Consider the following 22788-nt stretch of genomic DNA (forward strand, 5'->3'; position numbering starts at 1 on the left):
CAGACACTAGAAAGACCTAAGCTTCAAATTTACCATCTTTGACAATATGTATTTGCTTTCTATTTATGAACTGGTTGTTCATGAAGTAACGGAAAGGCAGAGCTGTATTATTCATTAATCAAAGTTTAATGATTCGTTATTTCAAATTGGGATAAAATCAGTAGTGGAATTCAGCCAGTTCATACCAGTTTGGTAGAACCAGTTGGTAACTGCTCAGTTCAGCAAACTGGCTGAAGCCTTGCCCCTACTTCCTATTCTCTCTTCGCCGGGCGGCTTGTCGTGCAACCTGGCTGCTCACCTGAGCTTACTAGAGCTGCTTTGTGGTGATGTTACCTAAGAGGAAGGGAGCAGGAACAGGGAGGCTTGCTTGCTTCCTTTCCCTATGCCTGCACCATTCAGCCTTTTGTTTTCCTTTTCAGTGTTGCGTGCACTTCCAAAATGGTAACGAAGGTAAGTAGATTTCATCCCTCCCCCTCCTTGCTGCCAGGCGATCCCATGTAAAGAAGGGGGTGGCCACTCTTTTTAAAAAGGACTTTTAACGAAACCTCCAATGCAGCAGCTAAGATCCAATCCCGAGCCAAAAACAACAGCTCTCCCCTCCCCACCCAGTATGTCTGCTTTGCCTTACTAAATTGGGTCTAGAGCCTGGGGGAGGTTGAGAAATTTAACGGGTGGGAGGGGGAAGGACAGAAAGGCAGCAGACTGAGGTTCATGAAGTAAACTCTGGGGCCTCTGGTGGCTCAGACTGGAAAGACAGTCTGTTATTAACAGCAGCTGCTTGCAATTATTGCAGGTTCAAGTCCCACCAGGCCCAAGGTTGACTCAGCCTTCCATCCTTTATAAGGTAGGTAAAACGAGGACCCAGATTGTCGGGGGCAATAAGTTGACTTTGTATATAATATACAAATGGATGAAGACTATTGCTTGGCATAGTGTAAGCCGCCCTGAGTCTTCGGAAAAGGGCGGGATATAAATGCAAATTTTTAAAAAAACAAAAACTCAAGTTTCTTAGCTTGGACCAGCAAAAGGTAGTGGGTGGTGGTGGCAGCAGGGAATACAAAGGACAACCAGAGAAATGGAGTAGTGCTCGGCCATCCAGGCTTCAAAGAAAACTTCATTTCAGGGCAAGGGGGGCAAGCGATGCCGCTTGCTAAAACTGCTAAGATCCTAAGATCCTACAAAAAATCGGTGCACCCACCTTTCTAAAGGGACACCTCCCCACCACCACCCCACTTGATCCTGCATGATTCCACTGTGGTCTCACCCTTCGCTGGGTCGGCCCGCCACCTTTTGCTGGTCCAAGCTAAGACACTTGAGTTTACTTCATGAACCTCGCTCTGCTGCCTTTCTGTCCTTCCCTCCTCCCACCTTTTAAATTTCTCATCCTCCCCCAGGCTCTAGATCCAATTTAGCGAGGTGAAGCAGATGCACTGGGTGGGGAAGGGAGAGATGGGGGAGGATTGGCTCAGGATTGGATCTTGGTCGCTGCACTGTAGGTTTCATTAAAAATCATTTTTAAAAAGTGTGGCCACAATCCTGCTTCACATGGATTGCCCGGCAGTGAGGAGGGAAAGGGAGAAGGAGGCAGCTACTAGCAGAGAGGGGAGTACTTCTGGGACAAGGGGAGGCAGGAAGAGAAAAGGCAGTGAAACTTTCAAAAGCAGACGCGGGAGAGCAAAGCAAGCGAGTGAACCTTCGACCTTCCAGGTGGCGTCTTTATTCCTTGAGTGGTGCAGACTGCTAAACAGTCTGTTATTAACAACAGCTGCCTGCAATTATTGCAGGTTCAAGTCCCACCAGGGCCAAGGTTGACTCAGCCTTCCATCCTTTATAAGGTAGGTAAAATGAGGACCCAGATTGTTGGGGGCAAAAAGTTGACTTTGTATATAATATACAAATAGGATGAAGACTATTGCTTAACATAGTGTAAGCCGCCCTGAGTCTTCGGAGAAGGGCGGGGTATAAATGTAAATAAATTAAATTTAAAAATTAATTAAATTAAATTTAAAAAAATAAAATTCCCCCTTCCACTCCCAAGGCAGCTGGGTAGCATCTGTTTCCTCACATGAGAAACAACCGAAGGGTCTTCTTCGCAGGAGGACTGCCTTCATTTAGATTCCCCACCTCCCCTCTGGCAGCCCTCAGCTGAGTACGGCTGCCCCACCAACTGAGGAGAGAAGCAGACCCGCTTCGGTGACACTACCACCACCTGTGCCTTTCCTCTTGAAATGTTTCTTGAAAGTCACCCCAAAGGGGTGAGCAAAGTAGGCTTCTTATCCTACTTCTCATTGCGGTAGTCCTTGACTTATGGCCACAACTGAGCCAAAGCTTCCATTTCTAAGCAAGATTTAAGTGAGTTTTGCTCCATTTTGAGATTTTCCTTGCCACCATTAAGTGATGTTCATTAGTTGTAAATAAATAGAGATTGTATCTTGTTGAGGACTTTGAGGTGTGTGGTCAGGAGATGGGACCAGGCGTGGTGAGTGACATTGAGTTGGCCATGCTCATCCAGTCACATGCCCACCCAGCCATGCCTACCCAACTGATCTTTAAGGCGAAGAACCAGTTGTTAAATTATTTGAATTCCACCACTGGATAAAATATTATCAACCAACTACATTCAATATGTATCCTAGATTCTGATTTTCTGGGGTTTTTAAAGCAGGTATGGAAATGGAAAATAATTTGTACAGAGCTTGGAAGCGTGTATGAAAACCATGGAAATTCCACACTCCAGCAGTGTCCTTTCCAGAATTGCAAGTTACAAGGAATGTTTGAAATTGTGTTGCTGTTCAAATCTTCAAGGCATTCTATTTAATTCCATTTTTGACATTTTGTTTACAAGCTAGGCAATAAATAGTTCTAACATTTATTGAGGTGGAAAATGGATTGATGGTTAGTGTACAGAGCTGATTGAAGATGTATAATCAATGTAAGATCAGAGCTGCCTGGCTACCATTTCAGAATGATGGGAAGGAAGGAAGTAGAAGAGAGAAGGAGGTAGGAAAGAGAAGAGGAGGAAGAGGAAAGGAAGGAAGAGGGATAGAAGAGGGAGAAGAAAGGAGTAGGGAGGAAGGAGGAGAGGAAGTAGATAAGAGAAGGGGAGGATGGTCGTGGAAAGTAGAAGAAGGTAGAGAAGGGAAGAGAGTTAAAGGAAGGGGGTGGTGACCGGGCAGGTCCAATTAATTGTATATGATGGTACATTAAATATGTTATTGGATATGAATGTTAATAAAACTTTAAAAAAAAATAGTTCTAACATTCTTATTCACAAATACCGAGGAATATACTCCAAAAAGTTCAACAATGCTTACAGCAATACACAAATATAGGATTGTAGATTCTTTTTTAAAAAATGAAAGACTATCCAATATTATATTATTGCATTATTTTTTTACTCTTAGCTGCTCTTTCTTGTTAAGATCAGGCCTTAACATAAGAATGTAGCATTTAGGGAAAAAGATACAAATCAATAAACCAGCACTGGAAGTTATAATTGAGAAGATCTCCACAGCAACTATATATTTTCCCTTGGTGCTCAAGTATGTTGGAATAAAGGACAACCAGACACTACAGAAGGCCAACATACTGAAGGTGATAAACTTGGCTTCATTGAAAGCATCAGGCAATTTCCTTGCCAGGAAAGCCACTGTAAAGCTAACAAAGGCAAGGAAGCCCATATATCCCAAGACACAGTAGAACATGTAGGTGGATCCTTCATTACATTCCAGAACTATTTCTTTTGCCATGGATCTCGTGTCAACATCTGGGAATGGGGGAGAGATTGAAAGCCATGTAGCACATATAATACCCTCCATAAAGGAGCAGCAAGATACTATGAAGAAGCCTAGCTTTTTCCCCACCCATTTGGTCATCTTGGAGCCTGGCTTGGTAGATAGGAAAGCTATAACCACGATGATGGTTTTGGCCAAAACACAAGAAATGGCCACTGAGAATATAATGGCAAAAGTAGTTTGACGAAGGACACACATCACTTTGGAAGGCTGGCCAATGAATAGTAAAGAACAAAGGAAAGACAACATGAGAGCAACAAGGAGAATATAGGTGAGGGTTTGGTTGTTGGCTTTGACTATGGGAGTGTTTTGATGCTTAATAAATATCCAAAGTACTACAGCTGTGATTGAAGAAAAGAAGAGAACAAAACTGGTCAAAACCGTTCCCAAAGTTTCTTCATACATCAAGAAGGTTACACTTTTGAAGAGACATAAGTCCTGATTCTGATTTGGATACTGATCTGGTTGACATTCCAAACAATCGTTCATGTCTGCAAACAAAATAAGATTAGAAGTATTGGAGTTGCATTAAAATGAGCAATGAAAGGCCTGTGATTTAGCAGCTAACTTAAAATCTGAAAGACAAAGTTGTGCAATTTTCCTAAAGATCTATTCTGCAGTTTCTGCAGTCAGAAATGACTAGGAGGAGATTTGCCATTCAAGTATTTTGGGAAGCCAATGGGGGGAGGTTAAGTTTATTCATGAAAACAAAAAGAAAAAATAATAACTTGTCATTTAACATATGGACCTAGTATAGATTGTAGATAAACATTGATTTTAATTATTCCGGTGTAATCATTCTGGTTGACATGTGTTCTGTCTATTTATGAATTTGTGCTTTATTAGTCATTGATATTCCTAATTCCATTTCATGGCAGCTGGTGCTTCTAGAGAGAGTGCACAATTTTTAAAACACAAGTGAAATATTTAACAGGATTATATATTTTAATTTCTAAACGGTAATCAATTGTTTATTACAAATTTTAACTTTTCCAACTTTGTCATTGCACCTTCAGGCCATTTACATTTGACTTATATTGCTATCACATAGAACTTAGCCAGAGAATAGGAAAATACAAGACTATTCTTGAGTCAGTTTGGAACTGAGTGGCAGGTCTTAACTCCAACTTTCAAGAATGATATTGTGAGACTGTTTATTCCATTTACATATTCAAAAAGCTGAAATTACTCCCAATCATTCTGTATTTTAAAAAAAACAGTTGAGAGGGCAACATTTGCATGCAAACCCTTGCTTATGATGCTAGTAGATGTCGTTCAAGAAACTGCAAAAGGCAGAGAGGTGAAATCAAAATTCATCTGGAAAACACTTTTTTTCTAAAATGAATTATTAACACTAGTGTTATGTGTTATACAGTTCATAAGCAAAAGGAGTAATTTGTTTTTTAAGTGATGGACTATCTCCAAACTTCAAGCAATATATTTGTCGTGTCCCACTCCTCCTCTGACGGCCAGGTCTGGGAAGTCTGTATCAAGCGTGGCCACGAAGCCTCTGCAGCTTTGCCAAATTCCTGTCAGAGTTATCAGGGCAGGCAAGAATCCAAGGTGTGACCTCAGCAAACCAGATGAGACTTTGCTTGACTCAAGGAATGCCAAAAAGCAGATCCTTTATATAGGCCATGGGGTGTGGCTCCATGACTCAGCATTTATCCAGGCCTGCCCCTCCCTTCCTTTTGCTGACATCGCCTCTCCATTCTCTGGAAGCGGGGATCCGTCTACTGTGACTTTCCGTCCTCCTGATCTGCTGCCGGCAATTCTAGCATGTGGCTGGCTTTGTGCTCACACCCTGTAGGAGGGAGGTTTGTTTGCTCATTCTGTCCAGGAATGGTGCCAGGGCTGGGGGCTGGAGGCATGCCAGGCCGTTCCTCTTCATTATCAGACTCTGGCTCAGATAGCAGGAGATGGGAGGGGCCCGGCTGAGGAGAGGAGGGTGGGCGAGGCACAACAATATTAGCCTTCTATATATATAACTCTTACCTTCCTGGTTGGCAATCTTCCCTTCTGGACAACGAAGACAATCATAACAGCAAAATGGCTTCCCTTCTAATTTGCTTTTACTATATCCTGATTGACATTTGCTGTTACAGCGAGAAAGTGGCTGGGACTGTCCATAATGAAGAAGAGAGCATTTGTAATTGTCAGAAAAGGCTTCTGAATGGACCAGACTAGATATTTATTAAATTACCTCCTATTACTTTCCTATGGTCATGGTATGGTCTAATATTTGCTGTTCAACTGTGGTGGGTTTCAAATATTCTTACCACCAGTTCGCCACACGTGCACCTTACGTGAATGCGCCCATCCTTCTGCACATGCGCATGTGCATTGCTTGCTTGCGCACCTTCCACATATATGCCTGGCCTCGAACACCTGGCTAAATAGGATGGCATTACGCCGGGGCAGGGGGATGGGGTGGGCCCACCCCCACAGTAGCCGTTACTGGTTTGCCCAAACCAGTCCAAACCGGCTGAATACCACCTCTGATGTTAATTAGAGAATATTTGCTGTTAATTAGAGAAACAGAATGCGGGGATTGAGACAGATAGCAAGATACAGACAAAGAGAAATAGAGAGAGAGTGTGTGCAGAGGAAGCATGATGGTAGGATGTTAACTAAAATTTAATGAATGAACACTTAAGAAAAACGAAGAAAGAAGGCAGTGATTTAGTACTTTGCATGGTTAGACAATGTCACACTAGCTGATAATCAATAGATAGTTGGGAAGATTTTCTAAAGCTAACCATATGACCTAGATTGAGAATCAGAAACCATTTTGTTTTACCAATGCAAATAGTGGTAAAATCAATACTGTATGGTTTCATTAGTGGAATATTTATTTATTTTATTTATTTATTTATTTTGTCATAACAATATATGTAGGTATCATACAAAAAGATTATATAATATATAAACACATATATGAGTAAATATGAGGAGGTATAAGCATATATGTATATAGGAAGAAGAAAAGAAAAACAATAGGACAGGAACGGTAGTCACTTTTGTGCGCTTATGCACGCCCCTTATGGTCCTCTTAGGAATGGGGTGAGGTCAATAGTAGAGAGTTTTTGGTTAAAGCTTTTAGGATTATGGGAAGAGACCACAGAGTCAGGTAAAGTATTCCAAGCACTGATGATTCTGTTACAGAAGTCATATTTTCTGCAATTTAGATTAAAGCGGTTGACATTAAGTTTAAATCTATTGGTTGCTCTAGTATTATTGCAATTGAAGCTGAAGTAGTCTTTAATAGGAAGGACATTACAATAGATGATTATAATTATAATTATATAATTATATAATTATATTATACATAATTATATATATAATATTATATAATTATATAATATATTATATAATTATAATATATATATATATAATATTATATACTTATATAATATATATTATATAATTATAATTATATAATTATATATAATTATCAGACATAGTTGAATTTAACTTCTGTGGCATACCTGGTTAAACCTTCTTGGCCACACAATTGATTTCTCAGAAGAAGATAATATTTCTCTTTTGGATTTCATGGGATCTGTCCCACCAACTCTGACTCGTAGGAAAGACCGGTTTGGAAAAGTAATCCAATTTACAATGTCAAATCCAACCTCTAATTCACCGTTCTGATTGAAGGAAATCGTATCTCCTGCATCATTGTTAAAGGAGATTCTTCTCACAAAGTGATTGAGCTAAATTGAAAAACAAATAAATATTTTTTTAAAAAAAAACACACAGATAAATATACTATGAAGTGCAAAAAATAATGTAATTTTCCCTTTGAGGAAGACAGGTAAAAAATCCTTTCAAAGCTTTAAGAAGGTTATCAGTGTAACACTAGTTGACAAAGCATATCATAAATTAATTCATGTTAATTGAGCTATTATTTTTTAAATACAGTAAGACGCACAGTTGCAAAATAATAAAAAGCCATGGGACAACCTAAACACAGATCAAAATTAAGACTTTAAAACAACCATGATTTGGGGGCGTGGCCATGACCGTGGTGGGGTAAGGACCTTTCCTTCACTTCACAGGGCTTATTAATGAAGATTTATGAGAATTTATGCCGTTTGGAATGCACTGTTATGGACGAAAGTTAATAAATCATGAACTGAAAGTGTTAACAGCCCAGCAGATTGAATTTAAAACTGGTAGGTCATTTGAAACGGCTTGAATTAAGGAGTTTCTACAGCGTGGGTTGACCGAGCCGGCAGACAGGATAAGTTGGAATAAATTACTGTGTTCTGTTTTTTCAAAATTAACTATCTTGTTCTGTGTTAAAAAATTTTTATTCTACTGCTGAGGCTAAGTGAAGGACTGAATTTGATAATGAGAAGATTTTTTTTTTTTTGAGCCTTCCGGAAGTTCAGCCAAGAAGAATTTATCTGCTTTGCTGTCGTGGAGGAAAAATGGCGCTGATTAATGTTAGCTGTGAAGTTTTGTGTTTCTTTGTGGAGTAATAAATCATGAACTGAAAGTGTTAATAGCCCAGCAGATTGAATTTAAAACTGGTAGGTCATCTGAAACGGCTTGAATTAAGGAGTTTCTACAGCGTGGGTTGACCGAAGCCGGCAGACAAGATAAGTTGGAATAAATTGCTGTGTTTTGTTTTTCCAAAATTAACTATCTTGTTCTGTGTTAAAAAAAATTTTTCTATTGCTGAGGCTAAGTGAAGGACTGAATTTGATAATGAGAAGATTTTTTTTTTTTTGAGCCTTCCGGAAGTTCAGCCAAGAAGAATTTAATTGAAGAGAAGAGAAACTGATTTTTTATTGGATTGTTTGGTAGTAAGAGGATTTTACTGAGCTAATTTTTTCTTTATTTTTTTTTCCTCTGGAGAGCAAATTAATAGCTTGTTTATATTACAAAAAAAAAAAAAAGGATTTTGCTTCGTTTAAGTTGGTTTGTCTTCCTTTCTGCTTTGCTGACGTGGAGGAAAAATGGCGCTGATTAATGTTAGCTGTGAAGTTTTGTGTTTCTTTGTGGAGTATCCTTGAACTTGAGAGATAACAGTGCAAATAAGCCGCTTCGCTTCAATTAAAAGACAGTCGTCCTTTGATCTTCACTAAGACCCTCTGTAAAATTGGTTTGGAATCCTAGTTTGGGAAATTTTTTGGTTTTTTTCAAAATGACTCAACAACTTTCAGAAACGCAGCAACTTGCTGCAGCTTTAAATAAAATTGGGGAAAAAATAGCAGGACTATCAGAGCGTATAGATAATTTGACATTGAAACTGACATCTGAAATGCAGAATTTAAAGCAAGAGATGAATGAAAACTTTGCAAAACAAAAGAGGAAATGATAATGATTAAAGATGAAATGGAGCAGATGCATGTGCATGAAGTAAAAGTAGATCGGCAAATTGGTAAAATATTTTATAAAAATGAGCAGCAAGATAAGAGAATCTGTCTTTTGGAAGAAGAGATGAGGAAATATAATTTAGTTATCAGAGGAATCTCAGAAGAAAAGGAGGATAAATTGAAACAGCGGGTTTTGAAATGGATTAATGATTTGGATACGCAACTTACGCTCACAATAGCAGACCTGGCAAGTGTTTTTAGAATTGGATATAGAAGGCAAAATGGTTCTAACAGGAACGTGCTTGTCAGGTTCGCAAATCTTGGTGATAAGTTGGAAGTTATGGCCAAGGTGAGAGAGTTGGGAGATGCTTTGAAGTTCGAAGGGAAGACTATTCAAGTCTTCCCGGATATATCAAGAGAAGAAAGGGCATGGAGATTTTTTTTAAAACCAATCACAAAAGTTTTGAGGGATAATGGAATTAAATACAATTGGAGGCCACCACAACAATTGAAATTTTTTTATAAAGGAAGGATGCGTACAATCACCCCAGATATAGATGCATTATTATATTTACGGGAGCTTGGACTGATTGAGATGGAGGATTTAATGGAGATAAAAGATCAAATGCTTCAGATGGGTGGAACATACGCGGAAACATCAATCCCAGAAGAAGAAAAAGGGGCTATTGGAGGGCAAGACTCCAAAGGGTTAAAGAGGAAAGAAATATCACCTGTGTTGGTTGAACAGAAGAAGAGTCGTGAGGATACAGTAAGAGAAGAAGCAGATAAGAGTCTTGGAAAATACGAAGCTGAATGCGGGTCATCGTTATCTTTTTTTTTGAGTGATGAATTTAAATAGACAGCCCGAAAGAAGTGGCCCGGGCATTGGCATGTCCCCTCTCCCCCATTCTCTTTATAGAGGCGAAATCGATGAGGATGTGGGGGAAGAAGATTGTTTGTACTTTATTGTCTGTTTTGTTTTTTGTTTTTTTTCTGTTTTCTTATTGTTGTTTATATGTTAAATATGGTAGTTTAATGTCGGGTGGTGGGCACAGAAAGGAAGATGCGGGGATAGGATTAAAAAATTTATATTTTAAATGGGAGTTATAAAAATAATGTCATGGAATGTGAAGGGTACAGGGAACCAGATTAAAAGAAGAAGATTGGAGCTTAAGATTAAAAGGGATTTGCCAGACATTTTATTTTTACAAGAAACCCATCAGAAATCTGAAGATTCAAATAGAATGTATATAAAAGGTATGCAAATATATGAAAAAGCATTTGGATCTTCAAAAGCTAGAGGAGTTGCAACACTGATATCAGATAGGGTGTACTTTGAAAACATAAGGTAATTTTGGATGAAGATGGAAGATATGTAATAATTGTTGGAAATCTTAATGAGGAAAAAGTGACACTTGTTAATTTATATTTACCGAATGAAAACAAAGAGAATTTCTTGAAAAATAACAAAATTTTGGAGAATGAAAGTGTAGGAAAGTAATTGTGGCTGGGGATTTTAATTAAACCAGAGAAAAAATAGATAGTACTAATCCCACCCGCTGTGGAGGAGCAAATAAAATGGGGATTTTAAATATGTGGATGCTTCGAAATGGCGTGGTTGATGTGTGGAGAGAGGTTAAAGGAATTGAGAGAGTATATACTTTTTTCTAAGATATATAATACATATTCTAGAATTGATTATATTTTTCTTTCTAAAGATTTGTTGAATAATGTGGATAAGGTAGATGTGGGAATTTAAAGATTCTGATCATGCAGAAGTTATGGTGGACTTAGATTTTAATTTTGAGAAAAAGAAGCTATTGGAGATATGACGAGAAATTGTATAAAATGAAAAGGATAAAAATGGATACTTAAAAACTGGAGGAAAGTTGGAGATTAAATGATAACGGGAGGTTAAATTTGAAATTGTTTGGGATGCGATGAAAGCGGTGTTTAGAGGAGAGTATTAAATTATCAAGTAGGAAATATAAAAATTATAAAATTAAAATGGAAAGAGATAAAAATCAGATTAAAGAATTGGAAAATCAATTTTGCTTACTAAAGAAAAAAATTCTTCAGGAGCTTAATATGTTAAGAAATAAAATGATAGAAGAAGATACAGAGTTAGTAAAAGAAATTTGAGATTTTAAATAGGAATTTTTGAATTTAGTAATAGAAATTCTAAATTATTGGCAAAGATGGCGAAAGATAAAAGAGAGAAGAGAGAAATTGGAGTTTTGATAGATGATAGAGGTATAAGATGTTATAAAAAATTAGAGAAATGTGAAGTGGTTAGAAATTTTTTTCAGAAACTATATTCAAAGAAACCAATTAATCGGGGAAAATTGCAAAGCTATTTAGAAAAGTATGTGGTGAAAATTGATCAAACATATAAGGAATTGATGGAAGAAGATATAACACAAGATGAGATTAATGGAATAATACAAAATTAAAATTAGGGAAAGCTCCAGGTGAGGATGGATTACCTATTGAGTTTTATAAAGAATTTAAAGAATTAATAATACCAAGATTGCAAAAATTATTTAATGGAATATTACATGGTGGGGAAGTACCTTCGTCATGGAATAGAACGGTGATATCCCTAATTCCTAAACCAGATAAAGATTTAGAAAGGATTGAGTCCTATCGGCCCATTTCTTTAATTAATCAGGATGCAAAGATATTTACTGCTATTATAAGTAATAGATTAAATAGATTTATAGATAGATATATAAGTTATAATCAAGTAGGCTTTGTGAAGGGTAGATACATGAGTGATATTGTTAGAAGAGTATTAAATATTATAGATGTAGCTGAATATAATGGTGATAAAATTGGTATAGTATCATTGGATATTTTTAAAGCTTTTGATTCTGTACAATGGGAAACAATTAAAGTAATTGTGGAGGCTTTAGGCTTTGGTAATAAGTTTATACATGTTATTTCAAAATTATACCAAAAGAGCAGTGCAAGAGTGAAGGTGAATGGAATATTAACTGAAGAGATAAAATTAGAAGCTGGTACGAGACAAGGATGTCCCTGTCCCCAACATTATTTTTATTGGCTATGGAAATATTGACAAAATGATAGAAAAGATGAAGAATTAGAAGGATATAAGGGTATAAGATAAATTTGTATGCGGATGATACTTTAATTATTTTGAAAAATGTAGAGAAAGATTTGAAAAGATATATAAGCATTTGATAGAATTTGAAGAAATGACAGGATTGAAAGTAAATTGGTCAAAGTCAGAATTATTGATGGATAGTAATGGTAATGAGTCTGAGAATATGCAAGAGCAATTTGGGATAAGGATTAAAACACATTGAAATATTTGGGTATAGTGCTTTCACTTAAGGTTAAAGAATTGAAAAAACTTAATTATGATGTGGTGATTAACGAAATTGAGAAGAAGATAGATAAATATAAAATTTTAAAGTTGTCTTGGTTTGGTAGAATTGCAATGTGTAAGATGATGTTGCTGCCCAAGTTCAACTTTTTATTCGAGATGCTACCACTAAATTTGACAGAGAAAGATATTGAAGGATATCAGAAAAAACTGGATAAATTTTGCAATGGTGGTAAAAGACCCAGATTAGTGAAGAAAATGTGGTATCAAAATCAAAAGGAAGGTGGATTAGGAATCCCCAAATTATTTAATTATTACTGTGCGTATGGTATCCGGATAGTGGTAAAAATACTTAAAGGTGAAGATAATTATTGGAGAGATTTAGAGTTAAGGGATATAGAAATTTGGATCAAGGTGGTTTTAGATAAAGCAAATTTAAAATGTGTAAGTAGAAGTTATTGGTTAAAGGGATTAAGTAAAAATGTGGAACAAATTTGTTAAAATTTTAATTCCGGATATAATCTTTTTGGGGGAGACAACTGGAATTTGGCCAATTAAAAATAATATAAAAGCGTAATGAAGTGATTAAAGAGGAAATATAGAAATTATTAGAGATTGGATAAAAGTTATGGGAAATGAAAGGAGGAATAAAGAAATTATTGAAAAATTAGGGTTAAGTTGGTTTGAAAAATACAGATAGAAAATGGACAAAAAACTAAAGGAAAATTATTCAATAAATAGATGTGAAACTGAATTTGAATATTTAGTATCTCGGATTATGAAAGATGAAATTGGGCTAAAGGGACTCGTTAGTAGGGTTTATAAGATTATAAATTCTGATGAAAAATTACAAAGAGTGATGAGGACAAATTGGGAAAAAGATCTTAATATTGAAATACCAGAATCAGATTGGAATGTGAATTGGAAGAGTAGAATTATGAGAACTTTATCTATAAGGATTAAAGAGCACAATTATAAAGTTGTTTGGAAATGGTATTTGACTCCAGTAAGATTGTCACAAATGGATAAAAAACTAGTAAAAATGTTGGAGATGTGAGATGGAATTGGGGACTTATGAACATATGTGGTATAATTGTGATAAGGTTAAAAAGTTTTGGCAACAATTGGAGAAAATGATATTTGAAATGATGGGGAAAGTAATAACATTGAGAGTGGAAACTATATTATTGTTGGTAATTAAGGAAATAGAATTAACAAAATATGAAAAAGAATTGATTAGATTTATGATTATAATAGGTAGAATTATAATAGCTAGATATTGGAAACTAGATGTGATTTTTAGAATAGAAGAGTGGAATTCTGAAATGTGGAAATTAGCTTTAAATGATAAAATGACATGTGATATTAAAATTAGAAGTGGTGTGTATAAAGAAGATATTTTCTGGAAGACTTGGAAACCATTTGTGGACTTTGCGCTTGGAACATTGGACGCTTCAGTACCTGTACCTCGAGAACGTGGATTTTGGCAATTATGAGGATATATCCGAAGACCCAAATCTTCCTTTTATGTATAGCACAAGGGTGTAATAATGTATTTTTTTTGTTTGTTTGTTGTAAAAAAAGTAATAAAAAAAAAAGAAAAAAAAAATAAAAAAAAAAATAAAACAACCATGATTTGAATTGTTTTTGAGGAAATGTTAATATTGACTAATATTTTGGGGTGAGATGGGGAAACTTTTAAAATTACGCATGAACTAAACTGCAAGCAATTAGAATATGTCAATTTTATAGACCAGGTAAATGGACAAATCTATTAATATAATATAATATAACAACAGAGTTGGAAGGGACCTTGGAGGCCTTCTAGTCCAACCCCCTGCCCAGGCAGGAAACCCTACACCATCTCAGACAGATGGTTATCCAACATTTTCTTAAAAATTTCCAGTGTTGGAGCATTCACAACTTCTGCAGGCAAGTCATTCCACTTATTAATTGTTCTAACTGTCAGGAAATTTATCCTTAGTTCTAAGTTGCTTCTTTCCTTGATCAATTTCCACCCATTGCTTCTTGTTCTACCCTCAGGTGCTTTGGAGAACAGCCCGACTCCCTCTTCTTTGTGGCAGCCCCTGAGATATTGGAACACTGCTATCATGTCTCCCCTAGTCCTTCTTTTCATTAAACTAGACATACTATTAGCTTATATTAATTGATTATTCTGTTGGTTTAGGACGGTGGTGGTGATGGTGGTGTCAAACTCAAGGTGGTGTCAAACTCAAGGTCCGGAGGCTAGATCCGGTCTGTGGGGTACTTAGATCTGACCCTGGAAACAGCAAAGGACAGGTCCATGTTGCCTATGCCAATGAAAACAGAGCTAGGGAGGGCTGCAGGCAGCCCTCATGAGCTCCATTTTCACTGGCAGAGGGTTGCAAGAGGCTGTCGTAACCAAAAATGGAGCTTGGGAGCCCAGTTTCACTGGTAAAGCACTCGGGTCACCACATGTGCCCCAGCACGAGTGATGTCAAACTGGCATACCCCCCTCTGGCCACCACCACCCCCGGCCCCACAAGGTTAAATATAACCCTGATGTGGCCTTCAATGAAATCGAGTTTGACACCCTTGGCTTAGGATTTTACCTGCCAGAATTGCTGTTTCAGAAAGGAGAGTTTGGCTTTGTGGTTTTCTGTTCTGGATGTAACTGCAGAAGACAGCATGCCATGCAAAGCCTGTGCTACCAAGTGGACTGCATTGTAGACGCTGTAGCTGTGGCCGGTCATGTCCATTTCAAACACAGATGTTGGAAGAGTCTCCAGTTTCTCTTTCCCAGTGCACATGACTTCTTCTTCTTCATCATCATTTATCACAGAGTTGGAAAATGAACATTCAAATGCATTTTTCCAAAAGAGCTTGACAAAGCTATCCTCTTTCTCAAAGTCAGGGTTTCTCGACTGTACAAATTCCCGGAATCCCAACACTTTGTTTGAATGAATTGCAAAAGAGAGGGCACCATGGATGAAGTCTATGTCCTCATTCTTTAAGAAGGGAAATGAAATGAAATCTATTTGTGCTGTCAAAACCCATACTTTAACTTTTGTCCATAGCTCGATTCCTTGCAATCTGGAAATAAGGGGGAATGTTCTGAAAAGAATCATGTCATCAATTTCCCCGTGGATTATTACTACATTAGTGGTGCTTCTCATAATCACCTTGTATGTTTGAATTCCATCTTCCATAAAGTCAAAAATGCTATTTGAATACGTTGTTGCTGGAATGCCTTCAATGAAATCAAAGCAAATACCTCTTTGGGCAAACATGGGAACTACATCATGTACAAAACTCTCACTGTTCTCATTCTTTGAAGAAATTATACCAATCCATGTCCAATTAAAATACAGCAGCAACTGGAGAATTCCTTTGTACTGAGAGTTGATATTTGGGAACATTTGTTGGTATAAAACAGCTTCCTTTTCCCCTCTTCTCTCTGGAGTATAGCTATATATGATCTAAACACATAGGAATAATGGGTTGGGAGGATGCATACTCAGTTTCATACTTTTTGAAGTGCCCTAAGAATATAAATTAAACTCAAATTCCATTTTCAAAGTTTGAATCCAACCATACTTTACACAGGAATTCAGGGCATGTTAATGGACCAGAATGTTCCCGCATTCTTTCTAAGCTTTGATGATTTGGAATTCACCTGGAAAACCAACGTTTTACTAGGCTTAGTCTAGTTTGTTTTTGCATTGGGAAATCTACGATATAGTAGTGCATTCCCCTTAGGCAAAACTGAACCAACAAAACTAATCTTCTAGATAGTTTGCCCCAGACAATCTATTAAACTGTCCAATATGCATTTCATGGAAGACATTTTTTTTTCCCATCATATGATTAAGGCAGAACATATATTGTGAATAACATGGAGAGCCAAGAAAACAAACAAATGGATCATCAAAAGAAATTGGGGTACAAATGATCAGATCAGAAATTTGTGGGAACAATTATTTATTTATTTTATTTATTTATTTGTCAAACAGTATATATAAGCATAACCATGAAATAACTATACGATATATAAGCATATATATAAGCATAAGTATAAAATAACTATACGAATTGGATACAATCAAAGGGGACATTGGGACAGGAACAGTAGGCATGTTGGTACTCTTATGTATGCCCCTGACAGATCTCTTAGGAATGGGGTGAGGTCAATAGTAGATAGTTTTTGGTTGAAGCTTTGGGGATTTTGGGAAGAGACCACAGAGTCAGGTAGTGCATTCCAGGCATTAACAACTCTGTTACTGAAGTCATATTTTCTGCAATCAAGATTGGAACGGTTCACATTAAGCTTAAATCTATTGTGTGCTCGTGTATTGTTGCGATTGAAGCTGAAGTAGTCTTCAACAGGAAGGACATTGTAACAGATGATTCTATGAGTTAAACTCAGGTCATGTCGAAAGCGGTGAAGTTCTAAATTTTCTAAACCCAGGATTTCAAGTCTGGTGACATAAGGTATTTTGTTGTAATCAGAGGAGTGGAGAACTCTTCTTGTAAAATATTTCTGGACATGCTAAATTGTATTAATGTCTGAAATGAGGTGTGGGTTCCAGACAGGCGAGCTGTATTCAAAAATTGGTCTAGCAAATGTTTTATAAATGGTTAGTAGTGTAATGTTAATTAATGTAATGTAAATTACATTAATTAACTAAATTAAAGTAATTAATTAATTAAAGTAGTGTAATGTTAATTACTCAGTGGAACAGCTTGCCTTCAGAAGTTGTGGGTGCACCAGCACTGGAGGTTTTTAAGAAGAAACTGGACAGACACTTATGTGGAATGGTATATGGTTTCCTGCATGAGCAGAGGGTTGGATTAGAAGACCTCCAAGGTCGCTTCCATCTCTGTTATTCTATTAAGTTTTTTTTTTCACTTTTAAGAAAGGCATCCTTTTAGTTCATTCACAGCAGTATACAGTAACTATTGCTCTTTTTAGATCTGCTTGTCAACAGCATATAGACGAGAGGTCGAACGACTAGCCTTGTGGTGCAACCAAAACAATCTGGAACTGAACACACTCAAAACCGTAGAAATGGTGGTAGACTTTAGGAGAAACCCTTCCATACTTCCACCTCTCACAATACTAGACAACACAGTATCAACAGTAGAAACCTTTAAATTTCTAGATTCTATCATATCGCAAGATCTCAAATGGACAGCTAACATCAAAAACATCATCAAAAAAGGACAACAAAGAATGTTCTTTCTGCGCCAACTCAGGAAGCTCAAACTGCCCAAGGAGCTACTGATTCAGTTCTACAGAGGAATTATTGAGTCTGTCATTTGCACCTCTATAACTGTCTGGTTTGGTTCTGCAATCCAACAAGAAAGACACAGACTTCAAAGAATAATTAGAACTGCAGAAAAAATAATTGCTACCAACCTGCCTTCCATTGAGGACCTGTATACTGCACGAATCAATAAGAGGGCCGTGAAAATATTTACAGATCCCTCACATCCAGGACATAAACTGTTTCAACTCCTACCTTCAAAACGACGCTATAGAGCACTGCACACCAGAACAACTAGACACAAGAACAGTTTTTTCCCGAAGGCCATCACTCTGCTAAACAAATAATTCCCTCAACACTGTCAAACTATTTACTAAATCTGCACTACTATTAATCTTCTCATCATTCCCATCACCAATCTCTTTCCACTTATGACTGTATGACTGTAACTTTGTTGCTGGCAATCCTTATGATTTATATTGATATATTGACCATCAATTGTGTTGTAAATGTTGTACCTTGATGAACGTATCTTTTCTTTTATGTACACTGAGAGCATATGCACCACGTCAAATTCCTTGTGTGTCCAATCACACTTGGCCAATAAAAAATAATAATAATCAAAGCCTAGAAACCACCATTTATTGCAAGGCCACCAACACCCCATACATTCTGAATTTCAACAGCAACCATCCACTCTCAAACAAAAAAAAGTTGCATCGGAACACTATACAGCATGCCCTGTGCTTCAGTGGTGAAATCCTCCACGGTTTGCTACTGGTTCACTGCCTGCACATGCACGGTGCATGCCAAATGCATCTTGTGTGTGTGCGCATGTGCAGTGCATGCCAAACACACGATGCACATGCATGCACAGTGTGCGCCTAATGCATGCTGCGTATGCACACATGCACAGTGCACACCAAATGTACGCCTTAAGAAAGCAAATAGAATAATGAGAAAGGGGGGAACAGCTGTGCTGCACAATTTAGATTCTAAATTTAGAATATAAATCACGCAACACAGCTGATCATTGGAAATACTGGTTCAGACAAACCAGTAGCATTTTTTTTAACTACGGGTTCGCCCAAACCAGTAGCTTTGATTACTACCAGTTTACCCAAACATGTGTGAACCAGTAGCATTTCACCCGTTGTGCTTTGTTTCTTCCTTTCTCTCCTCACTATGTTGCACAGACAACTTGTAACAAATGATTGTGGATATCCATTCTGCTTGAATTGTTCATGTAGGCACCTGCTCTCCAATTGTTTGGCTTTCTGGGTGCTACAGTGGGTTCTCAGCCTGCTGTATAGTGTTCTGTTATGCCAAACATCAAAACATTTTGGAAGCAGTGGAACACAGCTTCCGATATCTGTAAGTGGGCACCACCCACCACCCAGAGGCTACCATACAAGGACAAATTATGCACTGTAATAATTGCTTGGAGGTGGGAGATACTTCCACTGTAATCTACCAGATCCTCTGCATAGCCCCTGTGACTATGTAGGACAGATAGGGAGGAAGCTAACCACCAGACTGCAGGAAAACAAGAAGACCCAAATTTGTTGGAAGCCTCACCTTGCAATAAACAAGGGCATACACTCAATTTTGCAGCTACTAAGATTGTTGGAAGAGCAGGCACAAATCAGCCAGGGAAATGATTGAAACCTGGGAAGCAGGCCCTTCATCAATCAACAGGAGTGCTGATTTACCCCCAGCTTATCAAATACTTAGGAGGTGGGGGCTTTGCAGCATAAGGAAACAACAGCCAAGGATTTAATAGTCAGCAACAACTCGATCTCCATCTAAAAAGCAAAATAGCCACCATATAAACACCACACACAGAACAGCTCAAAGCAGCCAGAGAAATTCCCTGAAGATGGGCTCCAGCATGAGTCCAAAAGCTCAGAAGACAAAATCTCTGGTCCTGGTGACCAACCCAGATTGAGTCCTGCACCATAAAATAACTATATCTATTTAAATACTGAATAAATAAATAAAAGTCCAATATTCCAAGCAAGCAGTATACCTGTGGCATCTTGTAAAGGGACAGAATGGTTGACATATGAGCCCCAACTGCAGCGGTTGGTCCTCCAATGACAGCAATTGGCCTATTCTGCATGTCACAGCTGTAGCTAGGGATGAATCGGTCCTGAGTAGAGAACAGTTCCAATGAGGCACGATAGGTCCAACTTGCACTAAAGTAGCCATTGTAGATATGGAAGCCCAAGGTATGGTTAGGTAAGAGCTCAGGATTTTCATTGATTTCCTTGACTGCAAATTGCAAAGCCAGAAATTGCTGATAGATTGATGTGATTACTCTAAAAAGAGTAGTACATATTATTTTCTAGCATTTGTAGTTTAAAATAAAATACTTGGCATATTGATGAAGGTCTCAATTAGTCTGATTAATGAATCCCATGAAATGGTTAATAAATCCCATAAATAGAATAGAATAGAATAGAACAGAACAGAACAGAACAGAACAGAACAGAATAGAATGGAACATACAGCTAGAGGGATATAAATTATTTAAAAGAAATAGACCAAATAACAGAGGAGGCGGAGTTGCACTATATATAAGAAATAACTACATCTCTACAGAAATAGAGCACAACAATGATGAAAATCATCCTGAATGCATTTGGGTCAATATAATAATAATAATAATATTTTAATTTTTATATCGCCCTTCTCCCGAAGGACTCAGGGTGGTTAACAACCAGATAAAATACAATACAATACACTACAATAAAATAAAACCAATTAAAAAACTTATTCAATATGATCAATAATTTAAAATTATAAAATACATAATATAAAACCCCATTTAAAATCCAATTTAAAAACCCATTTTATGCCAGTCCTGCTCGGAAGAATAAATACGTCTTCAGCTCGCGGCAAAAGGTCCGGAGGTCAGGAAGTTGATGGAGTCCAAGAGGAAGCTCATTCCAGAGGGTAGGTGCCCCCACAGAGAAGGCTCTCCCCCTGTGGGTCGCCAGCCGACATTGTTTGGCTGACGGCACCCTGAGGAGACCCTCTCTATGGGAGCGCACCGGTCGGTGGGAGGCATATGGTAACAGAAGGCGGTCCCGAACATATCCGGGTCCTATGTCATGGAGCGCTTTAAAGGTGATAACTAGCACCTTGAAGTGCACCCGGAAGACCACAGGCAGCCAGTGCAGCTTGCGCAGGAGAGGTGTTATATGAGAGCCAAGAGTGGCTCCCTCTATCACCCGCGCAGCTGCATTCTGGACCAACTGGAGCCTCCGGGTGCTCCTCAAGGGAAGCCCCATGTAAAGAGCATTGCAGTAGTCCAGGCGAGAAGTGATGAGGGCATGAGTATATAAAATATAAAACGGGGGAAAAATGATATTGACATAGGCCTATACTATAGGCCACCCAACCAAACAGAGGAAGTAGATGAACTTTTTGCTAGTCAGCTAACTAAGGTATGTAGGAAGCACATCACAGTAGTAATGGGGGATGTTAACTACCCTGACATCAACTGGGGGACAAACTCTGCACCAAGTGGAAGATCCAACAGGTTCCTAACAAACCTAGCAGACAACTTTGTTTCCCAAAAAGTAGAGAAGGCAACAAGGGGATCAGCCATACTGGACTTAATTCTCACTAACAGAGATGAAATGATAGAAGGTGTTGAAGCTACAGGAACCTTGGGGGCAAGTGATCACACAATATTGGAATTCGACATTAAGCAAATACAAATAGAACAAAGTCAAACTACAGTCGTGGACTTTAAGAGAGCTAATTTCAATAAACTTAGAAAGAGCTTGAAAAGGATTCCATGGATGGGAATCCTCAAGGGGAAAACAACTCAAGAAGCTTGGGAAATTTTGAAAAGTGAGATTATAAAAGCACAGTCTAGCATAATACCAATGAAGAAGAAAAATAATAGATCTCAAAAGAAACCAGCATGGATGCATAAAGAGCTCTCTGACAAATTGAAAGACAAAAAGAACAAATATAAAAAGTGGAAAGAGGGGCAAATAACTAAGGCAGAATATTAGCAAATAGCCCAAGCTTGTAAAGATGAAGTGAGGAAAGCTAAGGCTCACAACGAACACAGGCTAGCTACAAAAGTAAAAAATAACAAAAAAAGCTTCTTCCAACATGTTAAAAACAAGAAAAAAGTCAAGGAAACAATTGGCCCATTCCTGGGAGGAAGTGGCAAGAAGGTGACAAGCAACAGGGAGAAAGCAGATCTACTTAACTCATATTTTGCATCTGTCTTTACACAAAAGGAAAAAACAATCCAACCTATCAAAAACAGCACCACAAAAAACAGATTAGGAACACAAGTTAAAATAGGGAAGAAAATGGTAAGTGAACACCTGTCTACCCTAGACGAGTTCAAATCACCAGGACTGGATGGATTACACCCCAAAGTTCTGAAGGAACTGGCAGACAAGATCTCAGAACCACTGAACTATATCTTTCAAAGATCCTGGAGCACAGGGGAGCTGCCAGAGGACTGGAAAAGAGCTGATGTAGTTCCCATCTTCAAAAAAGGGAAAAAAAACAGATCCAGGAAACTTCAAACCTATCAGCCTGACCTCAATCCCGGGGAAGATTCTGGAAAAGATAATCAAGCAACGAATCACTGAACACCTAGAAGCAAACAAAGTAATAACCAAAAGCCAACATGGGTTTGTCAAAAACAGATCATGCCAGACTAATCTTATTGCATTCTTTGACAAAGAGTCAAAATTAGTAGACCAAAGGAATGCTGTCGATATAATTTACTTGGACTTCAGTAAAGCATTTGATAAAGTAGACAATAACCTACTACTAGATAAAGTAGAAAAATGTGGGTTAGACAGCACCACCACCAGGTGGATTCGTAACTGGCTGACCAACTGCACTCAACGTGTAGTCCTCAATGGAACTACATCCACATGGAGGGAAGTATGCAGTGGAGTACCCCAAGGCTCTGTTTTAGGCCCAATACTCTTCAACATCTTCATCAATGACTTGGACAAGGGGATAGATGGGGAACTCATCAAATTTGCAGATGATACCAAGCTGGAATAGCCAACACTCCAGAA

The 22788-nt window shown here is 37.8% G+C and overlaps 1 protein-coding gene across 1 annotated transcript in view; it reads right to left on the reverse strand.

Annotated features, from left to right (window-relative positions):
• Positions 1 to 3386: 3386 nt before the first annotated feature.
• The window catches only part of LOC131197959 (vomeronasal type-2 receptor 26-like), a 28667-nt gene continuing 9265 nt past the window's right edge, over positions 3387 to 22788 (reverse strand). The window contains exons 2-6 of the mRNA XM_058182465.1: positions 19749 to 20040; positions 15065 to 15931; positions 7441 to 7510; positions 5790 to 5963; positions 3387 to 4285 (exon numbers count right to left, since the gene is read on the reverse strand). Coding sequence (XP_058038448.1) covers positions 3387 to 4285; positions 5790 to 5963; positions 7441 to 7510; positions 15065 to 15931; positions 19749 to 20040 — 2302 coding nt within the window. The remainder of the gene's footprint in view (positions 4286 to 5789; positions 5964 to 7440; positions 7511 to 15064; positions 15932 to 19748; positions 20041 to 22788) is intronic.

Source organism: Ahaetulla prasina, chromosome 4 (assembly GCF_028640845.1).
Source record: "Ahaetulla prasina isolate Xishuangbanna chromosome 4, ASM2864084v1, whole genome shotgun sequence".
Taxonomy (NCBI): Eukaryota; Metazoa; Chordata; class Lepidosauria; order Squamata; family Colubridae; genus Ahaetulla; species Ahaetulla prasina.